We start from the raw sequence: 19,228 nt of genomic DNA, 5'->3' as shown, positions 1-19,228 counted from the left end.
CTTTGCTGGATTTTTGGGGTTTATTTTTTTCTCCTGCTAAGAGTGAGACTCTTTTTCTCCCACTCTTAGGCATGATTTGAGAATGTCCTTTAACTTTGTAATGTGTTTAATGGGCCATGGGGTCTTTTACTCCATAGGGCTTCATATGTTTTTGGTATATGTGTTACACAGCACCCTCAGTGCAGTAACACAGGGGTGTCATAGTGACCCCCAAACATAGACTCCATACCCTGGGACTGACTACTGTCTCCGAGGACATGTAAAGTCACCATTGGCTTTACTAGTCTCAAATTGTGAACAGAACCAGTACAAACCATCATACTGTGGAAGTACTGGTAGGGGTAATTAGATTGCCCCTGGGTCTGTTTTCCAAGGGGGCACTGTCCAGTCCTCCCTTGTTGAGTTTCTGGCTGGTGGCAGTGGATACCACGCGAAATATTCCACCGGAATATTTCCTATGGGATTTTCCCATTCATTTTAAACGCACCACTTTTTTGGTGCAATGTTAAAGATACCGCCGGGTTATTTATTTAATATTTATTCCTCGGTTGGGTCTTTTTGCCAGGACTCAGTTTTAAAATGGCATTTGTGTTCGCCTCTGTAACTCCAACCCAAGTCAAGCCCTTTGTTCTACTTTTGGCGGGCTTCTGCACAGAAGCCTCCAAAAGTGGTGCCACTCTGTCTGGGTCTACAGGATGTGTGGGAGGGGGGAAATAGGCACGCTGGACTGAGTTGCCTCAGCAACTCAAGTTGCACTCTTGTGTGATTGGACCAGTGGTGAGACGCCCGGCTCACCACTTAGCATGTTTGAGTGACAGCTATGACTGATGAATGGGGGTTTTCTGCATAAAACCAGGGCTTTGGGGACAGGAACTTCAGAAGTCGCCACAGGACCTAAAGAATCCTAAGAGGGAGAAGCTGAGCCGACCTGCAACGACGACACCACCGGTGTAAGCCCTGCTGAACCGACTCACCACTTCCCAACGACAGAGAAGATCTTCTTCCAGGAGAGTCTTCTTCCTTTGAGCTGGTGGGGTTAACCAGTTCGCCATTTTTTTCGCCTTCCTGGATCGTCTCGTGGTCGAATCGCCCGTGCCAAGCACCCCGGCGGCCGGATAGCCATGCTTCACCACTACCGCGAATAAAAGGGTAGTACTTTTTAACCGGGAAACTGTGCGGCTGGTTTCTTCCCTGGCAGTGCAACGACCTCCATCTTTCCTCCACGTCGAGATCTTCTCTTCCCCTGGATGAAACACCAACCTGCACCCGCTGCCAGGAACAACTGCCCCCGCTGGAGCTTTCTCACCATTTCTGGTACTGTGTCCCGCCTGGTCTCCTTTGCAACATACTGTTCAAGGTGTCCCGTAAATCCTTGACTCTCTATCCTGGGGTGACCGCGGACCTGTTAACTAACTTTTTCTGAACTGATCTAACTTCTTTTGGAACTATCTGCAAAGACTTTTAAAGTGTACTTCAACTGTGTGGTCTTGGGTACATTCTGCTTTGCTCTCTACAAGGGTGGGCCTGGCCTATGAACTTTTCGCTCTACAGTAGACCCTGCCTTTCTTGACTTGCTGTGGTTCTTTAAAAAAGTGTTGGTATTGTGTGTTTTCCTATTTCTGCCTTTCCTCTCCCTTTTTAAATCATTATTGGAGTGCCATCTATGGTTACGCGCTCATCTCTGCTTTGCTAAATAAGTGGTGTACTAACCTAGACTTGTCAAATAATTAATTAGGGAGGTGTATATATTTCTAGTGACTGTGTTTGAACTTGCTTGACATATTAGTGCCAGTGTATTTTTATAAGTGTGTTTTTAAATAAATAATTATATACTTTTATACCAAAGCTCTAGTCAGTGTTTGCTTGTGCTACTGTATTTTTGTACCTAATGTGTATACTCTCTATATTGCCTAACTCTTCTTGAGAGAAGTCTGGCTGCTCAGCCACAGCTACCAGGTAAATCTGGGTGGCACAGACTGCTACCAATTGGGTTTACTGCTAACACCTGTAGTCTTAAACTTTTAGCAGTGGTCCCTAAGGGAACTGCACAGGTTTCTGCCTAACACTCGATATGGACTATAGAAAGGAATTTGTCTCTGATTTTTTTGGTTTGACATTTTTTTGCTTCTTGGTTTTTTGGAATCTTTCCTGAGTGGTAAGGAAAGTGTATTCAATCTCTTCTTTCTGATTTCTCTCTTTCTTACTCTCCTTCTTCCTCGGGAGTGTTGGTGCCCTGCCTCTATCCAATTGGAGGCAGCGGTATCTTTCTCTCTGGGATTGTCCTCTGGCACAGTATGCAGGCGGACTGTATCTTCTTCTACAGTCCACTCAGCCACATTGGCTAATCTTCTGAATTCCTACAGGATCGTCTCGGAGAGAGGGGTATCATCAAAGGGGTGAAGTGATTCCTCATCCATCCTTCCCTCTTCAACTCTTACGACTGGTGGATTTGGTTGTTTCAGGTGAATCAGGAGCTCGTGTAGCAATAAATTGTTATCTTTTTCTGCTTTCCTTTTTGCTCCTAGGGCTAATTGGATTGCCAAAAGGTCCAACACATGTTTGGCCACCTCCAGCCATGAGTCTTTCAATGTGGGGATCAGTACTGAATTAATTACATTATTTATCCTCACCAATGATGAATCGCAGTTTGCTGTTTCTTTGGTTAGTTTGAGCAATATCCCTACTTGGGATTGCACCTCCGATTTAAGAAGTTCAAAGACTGAGACCAAAGAATTTAGCACAAAGTTCAAGGCCGAGAGTGTGGCTTCATTTGTATGTGGGTTTACCAGCTTCTCGGTGGTGGCTGGAGATGTTCTTAGATGTCCTATATTTTCCCTTCTCCTCTCTTCTTCCAATGTATCCCCTTGGGAATTAGTGGATACCTCCACCCGAGAGGCTTGGTATTGTTTTGGCTCCCTTTCGGTGGTGAAACCACTCTGGGTGTCACAACCCACTAAAGGGTCTCCTTCCCCTTCAATTTGTAAGACCGTTGTAACCAAAGTGGGAACCACACCTGGTTCCCCCTTTTGATCATTCACATTCCTACTCCTTATACTGCCGAAATGATCTTCAATTTTTGTTTATATTTTTTTTGTAGTAACCTTGTATTCCAGTCCACATTTCCATTATTGTTTTAGAACTGAAAGCCCCTCTTTATTTAATTCCCCTGCCATGGGCATCTGATGGACTTGATGATCGTGGACTTGTGTTTGGGCTACTTGAGTTAAGTTAGCCGGCGAGGAATTCATATTAGCTAATGGAACCTGGGTATTTGGTGTGGTCAATGTGCCCGATGAATCCGTAAAGAAGCCGTCCCACTTTGGGGTACTAATATCGTCCATGAGGATAGTGCTACGCAGCTTCATTGTTTGCAATTCCTAGATCAGCCACACGAGAGGTGGATGTCCCAGGGAGTCTGTGGGTGATGTAAAACCGTAAAATTCCCGCCTTATCCCCATTGGACTGCTAAACAATTTCTGATAATGTAGTTCATCCAGCAGTAAGCCCTCTAGCCTAAAAGTCAGTAGAGATTTTTAAAGCGTTTGGATCACTCTGTTGCCTTAAGTTGCAAAGCTGGTTCTGAGCCAAGGACTGTTCACTTTCAGAGGGCAGAAACAGAAGAGCTTGCCCGGAAGACCGCGGGAGACCTCAAGGTTGAGCCCTTGTGCCAAATACAGGTAAGCAGATATCTACTGCAGCGTCGCGCCCGCTGCAACGACCGCTGCGGCCAGCTACATTCTGCGAAGGGTAAGGCTCCTTGATAGCAAAGTCTTGTCCAGATTAACGCAATCGCTTGCACAGTCACTCAGGCAGCCGAAATCCCCAGCTCTTGTCCTTACTGTTGCCTCACAATGCCTTGGTCTGCCGTGTCTTGAAGAGGACAGCTGAACAAAGGACGTCTGTCTTCCGTACTGCAAATCCTACGAAGTCCGACAAGCCCGAAAGACCCAAAGACTTGTCAGCCGACTCCACCGACGCTCTGCGGCATGGAGCGCTTATATGCGTTGATGAACAGCAAAAGGGGACCGTAGTCCAAGGGGACTACGGTCCAAAGCAGCTCCGCACAGCAATAGGAGAAACAGAGTCACTTGCCAAAGACAACCGCGGCATAGAGGGATTTTAGAAGCACAGCATTTGAGTTTATCCATTGGAATTCACCTTTGGCTGCTACCACGGCCAGATCCAGATCTCCCAGATCACACTTGCGCTAACACTCTGCTCGGTGCTCCGCGCTGGTGGCTGCATTTCTAAAGTGGTTGCACTTCCAAAAGACTCTTTTGTGGCCAACAAGATCAGGTTGGGTTCCTGCTGCTGCCTCTGCCACCAGGACCGCACTTGAGCTAGCACTGCGCTCGTTGCTTCGCGCTGGCGGCTGCTTTTCTAAAGAGGGTGCGCTTCCAAAAGACTCTGTGTATCCAACAAAGTCAGGAGGCTCGGGTTCCTGCTGCTGTCTCTGCTGCCAAAACTACACTTATGCTAGCACTCTGCTCAGTGCTGTGCGCCATCGGATGCAATTTTAAAGCGGGTGCGCTTCCAAAAGACTGTGTGTGTCCAAAAAGGTCAGAAGGCTTGGGTTCCTGCTGCTGCCGCCTCTGCCGCCAAGACCGCCAGATATATGGGGCATACCTTTCCTTAATTTCCGAGGTAGTTGTATAAAATCCGGTTCTACCTGCATCGGAGGTTTTCCACAAAAACCTAGGTTTGTTTTTAGTCAGGTTCTTCTCCTCTTCCAAGGTGTCTTTTGACACACTTATCCGAGCTACTGGTTGAATTCCTGAAAAGTCTGTTTCTGAATAGCAGGGCTTCTTGTAACTCCGGGATTACCCTAGCCTCCATCTCCCATGATCCTTTTCCCCTCTCTATCAACACCTTGGTCATGTAGCAAAATTCCCCACACCCATTAATGCTGATGGTTGATTTGATTTGAATGTATAAGGCGCTGAAGCCTGCAGGTACTTTGGTTTTCCGCAGCTGGTTTTCCTGAGTTAGCATGTTTGGGTGAACCACATGCCCTTGACTACCAGAGTCTAACTTGGCGATTATGTTCAGCCTATTTACCTTTATGGGTACCCTGAATCTTCTCTGGGTCTTGTCGGATGGCCTATATAGATACTCAAGGTTTTTCTTCTTGAGAACCTTCTTGGGGACTGGTGTCCTTTTGTCAGAGTTATGGATTCAACTTTCTGAACATCTTTGGTGGTTTTGATAGATGATTTATAGATTGATTTATCGGTGGCATACATTCATAATCATCTTCCCTCATCTTCTGGTTTCTTATTGCTTTCTGACATACAGGATGGCAGAGAATAGGAAAGGACATTCAGATGGGGATTTGGAGCAAATACCCCTGCTTGTTCAAGCATTTCTATCAGATCGTCTGGGTTTGGATCCCTTCCACACTACAAATCAGTTTAAATGATAGACCTCCGGTGGCATGTATTTTAGAATACTGCCTGGCTTTAATCATCATAACCGTCAATTCATTGGGTAGGTTATTAGTGTAATAAGCTGACGTTCTCTTTCCATCAACTTTGGCTGTGGGCATAGTTCTGTCCAGTATATCTCCTAGGGGGACTAGGGCCTGATCCTCTCAACTGTTAACTATCAAACCTTTTTCAGATGACTCTTGTGCTGGTGGTCTGATGTTCTCTGGGTTATGAGCTTTCTCCTTTTTATCTCTCTTAAGAAGTTTCATTAGCTCATGCCTTGTCTCATCGAAGTGCAAGGATCGTCTGAGATCCTTTTCCAACACCTGGACACCATTGGGCTGGCTCACTGGGTAGAGGTCTTCCTCTAACCGTGGTGGATATTCCAAACCTGTTGGATTTCCTAGGGTTTCTTTGATGGCAGGTTGTCTGGAATGTTCACTTTACTTTGCCCTCATCTGCATCAGGGCACCACAATGGATTTCTTTCGGGATTTTCTCAAAGGGATTCCTGACCTTTGTCAAGTGTCCCAAATGTCCTCACCTCTGTGGAGTTCTCCTTCTCTTTGCTACTTACTCACCTTTTCCAGAGCTAAGGACTCCCCCCTCTGTTCTCTCTATCTTCACCTTAGCATACCCATTTTCTGGGCTCAGTGGGCTCCTCTCCCCATCACTGGAGCACACTCCTCCTCTGTGGTTCAAGGGGCACTCCTCTTCAGTTACACATCCCCTCTTCCAGAGATCAAAGAATCAAAGTCACTCTCTCACTTACTATTTTTCACGCCCCCATTCTCTTGGGTCCCCGGTCGCTTTCTTCTGATCTCAAGGAACCCTACTCCCACTCACTGGAACAAACCCTCTTCTGGGCTCTTGGGGTGCTCTTCTCCCTCACTGAAACAAAACCCCACTTCTGGGGTTCCAGGAGATCACATGTTCCTCACATGAGCACACCCCTCCTCTGGTGTTCAGGGGGCTCTTCTTCCACTCACTATAGCACACCCCTTGTTGAGGGTTCAAGGGGATGCCCCCTCACTGGAGCACACCCATCTTGTGAGGTTCAAGGGCTCTTCTTCCACTCATTGTAACACACCCCTCTTCAAGGATTCAAGGGGATCCCCCCTCACTGGTGCACACCCATCGCCGGGGCTTCAAGGGGCTTTTCTCCTCCTCACTGGAGCACACCACTCTTTTAGGGTTCAAGGGGATCTTCTACACCTCAGTGGATCACACACCCTCTTCTAAGTTCGAGGGGCTTCCATGCTCTGGTGCTCTCTAGCTATCTCAGCAAACTCATTCCTCAGGCCCATCCCAAAAGACACAGTTTGTGTTTCTTAGCCTCACTTTTAAAGACCTCACCGTCCCCCCATTAGCTGAGGCAAGCTCCTGAATCGATTGTTTAATTGGCTTCCTATTCCAAGCCAGAGGAAGAGGTTTTTTAAATGCTTGCCACCATTTCCAATGCAGAATATGGTGTTTGCCTGCTGCTCGGCTCCTGCCTTGCCTTCTGGCTGCCCCCCTGCACAGACAGTGGGCCTCATTACGGCTTTGGCGGTACCCATGCCGCTATTGGCGGCATGGCTGCCTCCAAAACCGGGTCCGGGTTCCCTGAATGGGGAATTACCGGGCCATTCCGAGTTAGGAGAGCCCGGTAATTCCTCCCTCAGGGAACCCGGGCCCGGTCTTCCCCATTCCCATTCGAGCCCCCATAGGGCTCAATGGGAATGGGTGCAGGGAGATAACAACGGGCCGATTACGACCGGCCCGTTGTTAGCTCCCTGGTCCCCTCACGATACCCAATAACGATGCCTGGTTTTACCAGGCATCCTTACCAGGTCCCGCGAGGGGACCTCGTAATCAGGCGGAATGGGAATAACGGGTCTGCATCCATTAGCAGACCCCGTTAACCCATTCCGCCTGACTCGTAATGAGGCCCAGTGTGTTTTTCTGGAGTATAAAAGGAGGCCATCATAATAAGTTCTGACCTATGCACAATAACTTTTCTTTTGGGAAGGTGGAAGGAAGTATTTTGCTCCTTTAATTCTGCTGCTGCAGGTTGACAGAAAAACATTCTTCTTCACAAGCATTGTTGCTGGGAGGATCGGGATTGGGACAAGTCGGGGGTTTTCCTTCTATGATCCACACCTGTTGACTAAGGGGCCTCTCTGGATGTGCTAATGTTTCTCATAAATGTATCTTTTTGTGAATCTCTGAAAAACATTCTGGGATCTGCTCCTGGTTTTAGATTTGTAAACATGATGAATCTTGGTGGATACAGTCCCAAATGGCCTGGTTCTTTGGGTCCTGTAGCTACTAACTAGCTGCTCTCTCAGGGAGTTCAGGTAAAGCTCAGGGCTTGTTTGCCTAACATCCTAGGTCTAGTTTAGACAGACTCTGGTATGGTGTTTGGGGAGAACCATGCAGGTCTATTCTACAAGGCCCACTCTCCCAATGCAGTGGTATATGTTATCGCCACATTTATCCCGCACTGCTCAACGTGTAACAAGCCCCTATAGTGACAAATTAGTAACTATTTTAATCACTATATGAACTCATGTAATGCTAGTCCATAACCCACTTTTCTCCCTTTGACCCAACCTCTCTCACTGATAAAACGATAGCTTGAGCACGTTAATTGCATAACGTGCTGTAAAAGAACCAGCGCTGGAGTGTCTGCGCATATGATATTCAGATTCAGGCATCTTGTTTAAAAAAAGGACTACTCTGCAATTCCCCTGTCCCATCAACGCGGGATGATATGCTTAATAGGCGGAAAGGGAACTATGATTTAAGAAGAGTGCAAGAATCACTGTCATGAACAACTTCTACTTTAAGTGGACTCCATGTCCTATCTATTAAATGATGCTAGAGTGCAGATCAAATATAGGACATCTCTAATGGCATATTGTAAAGCCAACCCTTATGGGATCCCGTTAAATTGTTGTCTGATAGATGGCTGGCTACAAGTTGAAATGTCTGCTCCTATATCCAGGAATAAGTATCACAGGACCACATTACGAGGTATGCCAGTAAGGGAAAAACGATGCCGGTATGTAAGTACCGGCATCATTTACCGTTCCGTAGCATTCCGACCAGGAACCCCGGTATTAGCGGCATATCAAACAACGGTGCTGCTAATAGCGGCATAGGCGCGTACACGCTCCTCTTCAGGTAGTAAATACCGGCATGCCGGTATTAGGGGGTAATTTCAACCCACGCAAACATGCAAATACCGGCATTGCGAACCCGGTAATAACGGGCTGCATGATGCCGGCAAAACAGGCATCGCGGACCACCCGCAAACAGCAAGCAAGATACAAGGCAGCTGCCACAGGTGCACACAATCCCCACAGGTGGAGTCAAAGGAGGCTGTGCCAGTATGAACTGAGCACACCCACATACCACAACCGCCCCCCCGGTGTAGGCAATGCAGAGTTGCCCAGTACAAAAGGAGCACAACTAAACACCACACCCCTTCCTACACCAAAATGCCACCACTAGCATTTGCAAACATGGCGCAGGAGGACCTGCCTATACTGATACAACTACAGCAACAACTGCAATAACAACAAAAGCAGCAAGAACAGGCAGCACAGAGGAGACACAGGAGGAGAAGGAGGTTGAGACAGGCCCATCCATTACCACCAGCGCAGCCACCAGAGCCTCGTAGGCAGCCAGCGATACCTCGCAACAGACCCAGCCCATTCAACCCTACCCCTGAGCAGATCCACACCCTGTACCGGTTGGACCGTGACACCATCACCACCATAGTGCACATGATACAGAACGACATTGCCAGCCACATACAAATATGCACTGCCATCCCCCCACTACTAAAGGTGGTGTCTGTGCCACACTTCCTGGCCACAGGCACCTACCAACACACAGTGGGCCAGCTGCATGGCATTTCACAAGCACTATTTTCATGCATGCTGAACCAAGTGCTGGATGCCCTCCAGAAGCACGCAAGCACCCACATATCCCTACCACGGACTGCCCAGGAGATAGCCATAACCAAAGTAGGCTCCCATGCACTGGCAGGCATGCCCAATTGTGTTGGTGCGATCGACTGCACCCATGTGGAATTGATAGTCCCCCATGCCATAGAGGCCGTGTACCGCAATCGCAAACAATACCACTCCATCAATGTGCAAATGGTATGTGACTCCAGGAAGATCATCACCCATTGCTGCGCCCGATTTCCTGGATCAACACATGATGCCAGGTTACTGGGTAAATCCACGGTACCCCATCAAATGGAGCGACATGCCAGACCACGTGCCTGGCTGCTTGGTGAGTTGCACTACCGTCCCATGGCAGTGCTTTGGGGTACTGATGTGTGGGGATGCATAAGGGGGGGGGCAATACTGCACCTGGGTGGGAATAGCCAGTGATTGGAGAATGCATGCAGAGCCAAACACTCCTGACCTGAACCAGTCAAACGGTACATGACACTTCACTGGGCCACATATCACAAATAATGCATATCAATGAGAACAAGTAAGAGGCACAACCAGGCCACCATGGTGATGGCAAGCAATGCATGAATGAACAGGACGGCAAGTGTGGCTATGTGGGCACTGTGACCATGCATAGTAAATAATGAACAGCATGAACTGGAGTCAAAACATTGTTGCACTACCACAGCACATCTGCCTCAGCATGCATGATTACACCCTGCATCATCTATTGAATGCCAACCAGACTACCACACCTCGTGACAGTACAGATTGCACCTAGATAACATTTTTTCATGCTTACAGGGACATGTGCATGGCCACACCAAATAGCTGGCGGCATGACTGTGCTCCCTGAATTACGGGAGTTCAGAGTGACACACACCTATTTGAATCTGCTTGCAGGTGAAGGAGGATATCCCTTGAGGCCGTGGCTACACACCCCTGTGCCTAACCCGCAGAATGGCCATGAGGAGGAGTACAATCGTGTGCACACCCGTACCCGTGTTGTCATTGAGCAGACCTTTGGCCTGTCGAAGGGGTGGTTCCGCTGCCTCAGCAGGTCTGGTGGGGCACTCCTATATAGGCCTGAGAAGGTGTCAAAGATCACCATGGCCTGTGTCATGCTGCACGACATGTGCGTTCGGAGAAATGTACCATTGTCACCTGACATTGACATGCATGGGCCGGGTGAGGATGATGAGGATGGAGACGGAGGTGAAGTAGCCCCACTGCCAGTACGTGATGCACGGGATGGCCATGCTGTACGGCAAGCGCGAATTCAAGTATACTTCTGAAACACAGGGACTATGAAAGACTTGTGTCAGTCAGACACTGGGCCAATGTGAACATGCACACAGGGAATGTTGGGAGTTGGGCACTGAACACCTTAACACATTAAATGGATGCACACGAAAAATAACAATGTCCAGCCATGGATTTTTCTTCTCACAGCTTGTGTATTATTTAAAACTGCAAAAATGTGCCCACTCCCCCAACAAACTCCCTCACCCACCCCACAAACCCCAGAAAATACCCCAACAAACTCCCTCACCCACCCCACAGATCCCAAATGTCCCCATTTGTGCAACAAACAGTGTTCCCTTCACCAATGTAGTTCTTCAAATTGTCATTGCCCATACTGTTATTTCTTTGCGACTTTTGGGTCTGGGGGTGCCATGGCCGAGTGCCGTGCGCTCCTCCGCGTTAACCGCACAGGGCTCGATTGCACCGAGGTGGAAGGGGTTGTTGTAGTGGAGGTGCCTATTGTCAGTCCCATGGCTGGGCCAAGGTGTGGCCGCTGCATTTGCGGGATGTTTGCAAGAAGGGCCTGTGTCAGTGACCCCATGCACTCCCTGAATGCACACGTAGATGCCTCTACAGCAGCTGTATTGGCTGCAATGGCCGTGGCTATGGCCCTCATGGCCTCATTCCCAGCGTCGACCTGTTGACGCATGATTTGCAGCATTGACTCTTGGCGGGCCTCTACCCTTGCTAAGCGAGCCTCGAAGGAGGTGTCGGCCGCAGGTGTACTGGTGGCTGGCAGGGTGGTGGCTGGCAGGGTGGTGGAAGGCACCTACGTGGGGTCCTCGTCCTGGACACTGTCCTCCTGGAAGATCCCAATGTCTGATTCTCCAAGGTCAGAGTCATGAAGACACGGATCGTCCAGGCTCTCAGACTCTGCAGGTGGGTGGGGGCTGGCAATGGGGCTTGTTCCAGACATGATTCCAGCCTCATCATACACCTCTGTGGACACTACATCCGTGGTGGCTGGCGGAACGGCTCCCATTGTTGTGGGTGCCTGCTGCTGTTCTGTCGCTGCAGGTGCCCCCTGCAGGGTTGATGCCTTGCGTGGCACACTGGGTGTTGCTGCAGGCATTTTCTTGAATGGGGGGGTGGCGGTGGCCCTGGTCCCTTTGCGTGCACTGGATGTACTCACACCCCTGTCCTGTGTTCCACCTTCCTCATCAGTGCCTGGGAGATAGAAGAGATGCAGGTCATCAGTGATGCTGTCAAATGGCAGCTATGATGTATTGCGGTGTGATATGTTCATACATTCAGGCATCATTTCATTTCTGGTGTGTGGCATTTGGTGTATTGAGGGGACATGTTGGCAATCAATGCATGGCTGGTGGCATAGCATTGGTTTGGTGTCTGTGTGGTGGGTCCCATGGGCATGGTTGGGTCATGTTGCCCCCTGTTGGGATTGGGATTTTCACTCAGCATGCGCGTGGTGCAGGGTGTGGCACTCATTATTCTATGGATGTGTTGATGTAGCCTTGGAACATGCATTGCCTTGCCTAGTCTGACTTCCACATCACTTGTGCCACATCATGTTTTGGTAGACGTGGATGTGATGGTTCACTCACCTTCCTCTGTGGTAGTTGCAGCGCCGGACTCCTGGTCTCCTATTCCCTCTATGGATTCCGGGTCAATGAATGCACTTGCGGTCTCCTCCCATGCGGTGAGCTTCAAAGGGGAGTGTGGGCCACCGCCTGTCGCCATTGCGGCCCTCCTGTTCTCAGCCAGGATCTTACTGACCCTGAGGCGGAGGTCGTCCCAGTGCTTCCGGCAGTCACGTACACTCCTTGGGGTGCTCCCCACTGCCGACACCCTCTGAGCGACCTCCTGCCAGACATATTTTTTTTTGGTTTAGGCCGCATGCTTGAGGTCTGTGCTCCTGATTGTGTCTGCATGCTGTTCGAGGGTGTTAGCAAGCATAGTGAGTTCAGCATCCGAAAAACGCTGCTTCCTCTTCCTTTGGGAGGATTTACTGGTGGCCTTCGACATCCTGCTTCAGTTGTGGCACACAACAACACGAGTGTAGTGGTTATGGAGGATGGCAATGGATTGTGTTTTTGAAGATGGCCGCCGGCTCATTTCCCCTTCCTGCGCGATGACGAAATTTCCGGGTCCTTTTTTGCGGCCACGGTAATACCGTGCCAGTATTACCATGCCGGTGTTTAGTGGTTGTTATGACGCGGTTACGGAATGGGCGGTACCCGCAATGCCGGTATAGGGGGGTTGGTGGGCCGTTACCGGTATGGCGGTTTTGCCACTTCCGGCATAGGGGAACGAGCGTGCTCGCGCACTCGTAATCACCCACTGTTAGCGGGTTCATGCGGGCACGGTCTCGCACGTTCCGGCATGCCGATAATGAACACGCTCTTACTGGCCTACTCGTAATGTGGGCCACAGTTCATATCCCACTTGACACGTTTTTATCCACTACAAATTCCCAATAGATTCTTACTGCTAATGAATTGTAGGCACCACAATGTGATTTGTTAAGACTTCACAACTTTCTAGCTAGAGTTTTTTCTAATTGAAAACTCTGTAAAAACCTCCAATAGAGAAATGTATGCAGAACAATTGCAAATCCAAATAATCTTAATTATATCATCAGTTCAGGGATGCGTGCTGGCGAAAAAACTGATAAACCATACACAGCATTTCTCAAAGTATATCCAGTAGATCTGACAGTCTTGTTTGATACCACTATTTGAAAGGAAATGTTCTAGCACATAGATGGCAGAATGTGAATGCACAGTAAGTTGGATACTTATCTTTTTCTTTTGCTGGTTGAAGTTGTCAATAATTACACCAATAAAAAGATTCAGTGTGAAGAAAGCTCCAAAGATGATGAAGATGACAAAGTATAGATACATGTACAGGTTGATCTCATACTCTGGCTGCTCTCCTTGCTGAAAAAAGAGAGTGAACAGTGATTTAGATATCTAATAACCAGAAGTTAAAATCTGCCATGATAAAAAAACATTGGGAACCATCCTCTCATTTAAAATGTGCATCATGTCTCAAGGCAAAAACAGAACAAGGATTAAACAGAACAAGGCTTTTTTTAGTGTTTCAAATGCATTGGAGAGGCACCCATTCATGTATTTATTCTGGGTTTTTGTTCAGCCTGAGTAAGACCGGTTTAGGAACTGGAGAGTTGTACAGCAAGTGTGTGTCTTAATATCTTCCTACTTGTTAAGACGATACTATTTGTATTCATCATTCCATACACAGCCATGTATGTACAGAGATGAGGTATGTATAATAACGTTGCCCATCAAATAGTGAAATATATATATATTTTTGCTTTATGTGCTACATAATTATATTTGCATATTGAACATTGTGACAAATCTAGCTAAGCTTAACAACCCTAGGGGACGGCACAAGCGGGATCCAACTGGGAGTGACCTCCCCGCTTAGAGGACAGGCTATCCCTTGAAAAAGGCAGGTGTTATCCTCCCTTGTCTCAGGAAGCTAATGTTATTTATCACCTATGCAGGGATTACACCAGACAACTATGGGAATTTTTATAAAGAGACAACTGTTATAGTTTCTGACCCTTTACTGTTGCCCTCATTGTATGAAATGAAGGACCAAAGGAGTTTTCTGTCTCCTCTCAGGGAAGAAAATAATGGTCCCATGAGAAGGACCAGAGGGAGGGAGAACAGGAGAGAGGCACACAAACCTGCCGAGCCTAGATGCCTAGAACACTGCTACCTCACACCATGCCAGAAGCTTAAGTAGTTCGGCCCTGCCGGACAAGGGAAGACACCACATGAAATGTGGTTGACCAGCATTGCCAGGAGCCAAATCCAAGGTCCTGCCACAAACTGATGGGAAGCACCTAAGCCACCCACTGATGTGGAAGACAGAAGAGAAGCCAGAGCTGTGCTGATGCCTTTTCTGAGGAACGCCAGCATAGCAATCCAGGTAAATGGTGCATTCGGGGAACCAGGAGGAAGGTGGATAGGCCCACATATACCCCAAGCTGGGTTAGAATCTAAAGAGCCCAAGAGGGACTGAGGCACCTGACATCTTGAAGCAGGGCGAGAATCCATATGCACAAAACCGGGATGAGAAGGTGAAGTGCACAAGAGGAGCTGAGAATCCAGATACTCCACGTGGGGGTATGAAACCCGAGATCCAGGGCAAGGAGAGTATCCATCGGGCCCAGAGCTGGTCGCCAAAAAATCAACACCAAGAGGGTGTGTGCAACTCGAGACACCAGGCAGGGGTAGCAGCCAAAGGGGTTCTGAACCAAGCTGGACAAGGCCCGGTACTGACTACGAGGGCAGGGGGCATAGAGATATTCACTACTCCATTTTATATTGGGCGGGAAGCCCCAAGGAGACTTATTGAACATTTGTGCTGGAACTGTGGATTGGGCGAAAGACCCAGAGACATTTGCTGGTGATAATACTGGAATCCAACTTAAGGCAAGAAGCCCTCGCCTAATCCTTAGATACTCTAGGGCGGGTCAGAAACTAGCCAAAAATATACTATTCTGGGAGAAGACCCTTAACTTGTTTTGTGCTCTGATTAGATTATTTTCCTTTGTAGCGGTAGCGCTAGGGTTCAGGCAAGTTTAGGTTTCTAAATGGTGAAGACTTTACTTTGTATGACACGTGATGTGCACTCTTTTAACTCTTTTCATTTCCTTAGTATAGAGACCAGAGTCATAGGGCTAGTAATGGGTTTTTGGATTTGAAATAAAACTATCGAGTATAAACCACAATGAATTATCCGCCTCCTGATTCCAATATAAAAACAAGTGGTGTCAGAAGTGAGATCTGCAAGACACGATAAAGTCTCAGACCCCGACAGACCACCATACGTCCAGAACTATTGATAAATTGTCTCCTATAGGACAGTGGGGCATCAAGCCATCCTTGGGCACAATCAGGAAGCAGCCTTGCATAGTTACTTAAAGCCATTCACCACCCCAACCTGCCATTCCCCTCCCTACTGAACTCCCTGGGACTTCCGAAGACAAGGACAAACTTGGGTCCCCAGGACCTGAAGGCTTTTCAAAAACTAGAGATAGTGTAGTTGTGGATCTAGCTCAAGAACTCTCTCGGTTGAATATGGCGTCTCCCCATCTTTAGAGTCTCTCATGAAGAGAACAATCAATAGTTATGAGCCGACCAGTGCCATCAGGAAACTCTCGAATGACTAGGTCCCTTCCCCATGGAGTATTACAACTGTATAGGGAAGGGGAAGATTTGAGTGCCTTTTTTGTAAACTTTGAGAGGCTACCCACACAATTCCACTGGGACGACACACTTAAAAGTTGTTACTTGGCACCATTAATTAAAGGAGAGTTACAACTATCCTACCAGGTAACCAATACAAGTAGGAATTCCACATTTAATGAAAAAAAAGAAAGCCCTACTGGGAAAGGTAGGACAGTTTTTCTTCCAGAGAAAACTTCAGAACACCCAGTGTCAGAAGGTGTTCTCACCCGAGTTAGACGAGCAGTTCTCGTAGAATGCAGATATGGACAATCCTCATGAGATGCGATCCTGCCAGCATGGAACAACACTGCAGTGTGGGTGACGTCCCAAGTTAATGCCCTCACAGAGGAAATAGGTAAAAACTACTCAGACAGAAAGAAGCAAAGTGGATCACCATCATGGATACTTGCTCCACAGGATTGAACCAAGACAATGAACCGTTCAACTACTTATGATGCAATTATGGATGAGCTTTGCAATTTCTGCCATACAAGACACTGATTACTTGACCCATCAACAAGATAATTGTGTATATAGTCTCTTTTTTCAGACTTGTGTACAGCGATATGTGATCATATGCACCCATGTTCCTTATTTCTTATCACAGCATCGTTATTCTCATCTAGATCTATTTTCCACATCTTATTTACAGGTTCAATTCACTGCATTCTCTTAAACCAAGCAACTCCATGCGTCCTCACCCTCAAAATAATACCAACTTCCTCTCAATAATGTTTGAACTGTTTTCGATCACTAAAATTAATATTGAAAACAAAATGTATGTGCATTCTCCATGTTACAAACTTTCTATGGCCACTTGCATAGGTTGGCCCTAACCCGGACAAAAAACGATCTTCATAAAACTAGGAGGCCCTAATTGTAGAGATTTGCGATTACAACTCACAATGACAGCATTGCGCAAACTTAGCTTAAGCACGATTATGCACGGAGAACCGGTTCCATTCCATCACGTTAGCAATGTCATTTTTTTAACTTTTTGTTTAGGAGCGATTGTAAAACATGATGACATCATGGCGCAGACGTAATTCCAAGGCAATTACGTCACACGCATTCTTATCACGAGAACCATTTTGCAAATGCCGAATCTCATCGGATCAGCAATTTTCTCTACTGAGAGGCACTTGGAATCATAATTCCAGTCAGATATATCCAAGAGAGGTGAGCTGCAACCTTTAGCTCTCATTGCAATTGCGATAAAAGCACTAATAAATCATAAAATCGCCAAACCACTGATCTTGTTGTTAGTTATTACGGCTACAGATCTAAACTCAAACAAACCTGTAGTTGGCACGGAAAGTGTGCTCCAATTTCTATTCTTCAACTACAGTGACTATTGGGCAGACACAATATTTGCTGCACTAATGTCATGGCCGCAGAGCAAGGACCACAAGCTCCATCACATAAAGGGTCCAGTTGGACCAAGTCCTGGCGCCATTGGCACCAGGCTCATGAGAAAGTGTGCTCTGCACACTTTTATTCTGGTGCACGTGTTATTTCCTCCCCTGAAGGGCCTCCATGTACGTCCAGGGGCGTGGCTGGGACCAGGCTATTTAAGCCTGCCCCACCCACATGCAAGCGCTTCGCGTTAGTCTGCTTATAGCAGCGTAACGCTCACCGCCGCCTGAAGCGTTTCTTACCTGATTCCAGTGATACCATCGCCTGGAGCGCATCTTACCCAATTCCAGCAATACCATCGCCTGAAGCGCATTTTACCTGATTCTAGCAATATCATTGCCTGAAGCACATCTTACCTGATTCCAGCAATATCATCACCAGAAGCGCATTTTACCAGACTCCAGCAATACCTTTGCCCGAAGCATGTCTTACCTGATTCCAGCAATAATCATCGCCTACAGCGCATCTTACCTGGTCCCAGCCGTCACCGCAGTTGGAGCGCATCCTTACCTGTTCCGGGCTTCCAACACTTACTCAGGAGCTCATCTCAGCCAGCAATCTCGCTGATCCAGCCATCCATCACCCGCCGGCAGATCTGCGGATAGCTGCTCCCCGTCTGACTTGGCCAGGCCATACCTGCAGGAGAAAAGCACAAATAAGGTTAGAAACAACTTAAAGACATTATGCTAAGGTTGCACGCATCACAATCCTCGCGCTTGACCTTAGAACCAAACTTACCATCTATTTGGGACATTGTAAACTCCTCAGGCCTCCATTGGGCTTGCTTCCAGCACTGCAACTCCGCTGGGCCTCTCATCACTTATTGGGGAGAAGGAAAGACATTACAAGGGATACGGACAATAATCACGGAAAAAAAGATATTGCAAAGAATACAGACAATAATCATTGTTGAAGAACACTTACCTTTGAAGTGGTTCAGCCACAGCCGGTCAGGGCTGCCACACACATGGACCAGTGAATAAACTAGGTCTATCTACGGCGCCCCTGCACTTGAGAAGCAGGACGGAGAGCTCACCCTCATAAATAAACAGGTGAGACTATATGGGTAGGTGCATGCTCACCACATTCTGGGAAGAAGAGTTCGAGGGAAACCACAGTCATATCACAGCATTCTCACGGCCTCTCGTATTCTCGCAGGGGCAGTATCAACATCCAGCGCAGTCCACAACGCAGGAGCAGGGGAAGAAGCCTGACCCAGGGAACCCAGTTCCATGGAGGGCTGCAACGGTGCCCCAAAATCCCTGCAAAGAGCAGGTGAGCGTAACAACTAAGCCAGTGACAACAACACCAAAACACAAAAAGGTTTGTTCGCCATAGGTTTGAAATATGCCTGCACACCTCTAAACAACCAATACAAGTAGGAATTTGCATTTAATTTAAAAAAGCAGGCCCTCCTGGGAAAGAGAGGACAGAGTTTTTTTGTTCCAGAGAAAACTTCAGAACACCCAGTGTCAGAGGGTGTTCTCACCAGAGTTAGACAAGCAGTTCTTGTAAAATGCTGATATGGACAATCCTCATGAGACGTCATCCTGCCAGCAAGGAACAACACTGCAGTGTGGGTGACGTCCCAAGCTAATGCCCGAACAGAGGAAACCTTTCCAAGAAAAAAACCCTGGGAGGAAGAGATGGTGCTTTTCCTTGAAGACAGGACTTAAACGAAGGAGTTGGAGCCAATAATAGAAGACATCCAGGCAGAGGGAGTTAGGGGATAGAGGGCTCTAAGGACAACAAGGGATCAAGGAAGAAGACGCAAAAGACAGGGGCAAGGAAGAACACAAGGGCAGGGAACTGCACAGTGTGGTAACAAGACCTGGCAAAGATGGAGCTTTGTGACGTGCAGCTTCTTCGGAATCCATCTCTCTTCAATCGGCAACAGGAGG

General features: G+C 47.7%; 1 protein-coding gene across 3 annotated transcripts in view; it reads right to left on the bottom strand.

Annotated features, from left to right (window-relative positions):
* Positions 1-19,228, bottom strand: part of LOC138521307 (sodium channel protein type 4 subunit alpha-like) — a 3,496,387-nt gene that overhangs the window by 461,017 nt on the left and 3,016,142 nt on the right. For all 3 annotated transcript variants that reach the window (XM_069634046.1, XM_069634045.1, XM_069634044.1), the window contains one exon: positions 13,446-13,583. In XM_069634046.1, coding sequence (XP_069490147.1) covers positions 13,446-13,583 — 138 coding nt within the window. The remainder of the gene's footprint in view (positions 1-13,445; positions 13,584-19,228) is intronic.

The sequence above is a fragment of the Ambystoma mexicanum genome, chromosome 13 (assembly GCF_040938575.1).
Source record: "Ambystoma mexicanum isolate Mex_15411 chromosome 13, UKY_AmexF1_1, whole genome shotgun sequence".
In the NCBI taxonomy this organism is placed as follows: Eukaryota; Metazoa; Chordata; class Amphibia; order Caudata; family Ambystomatidae; genus Ambystoma; species Ambystoma mexicanum.
The sequence above is the reverse complement of the archived record's forward strand: the minus strand, read 5'-3'. Positions and strand labels throughout refer to the sequence as shown.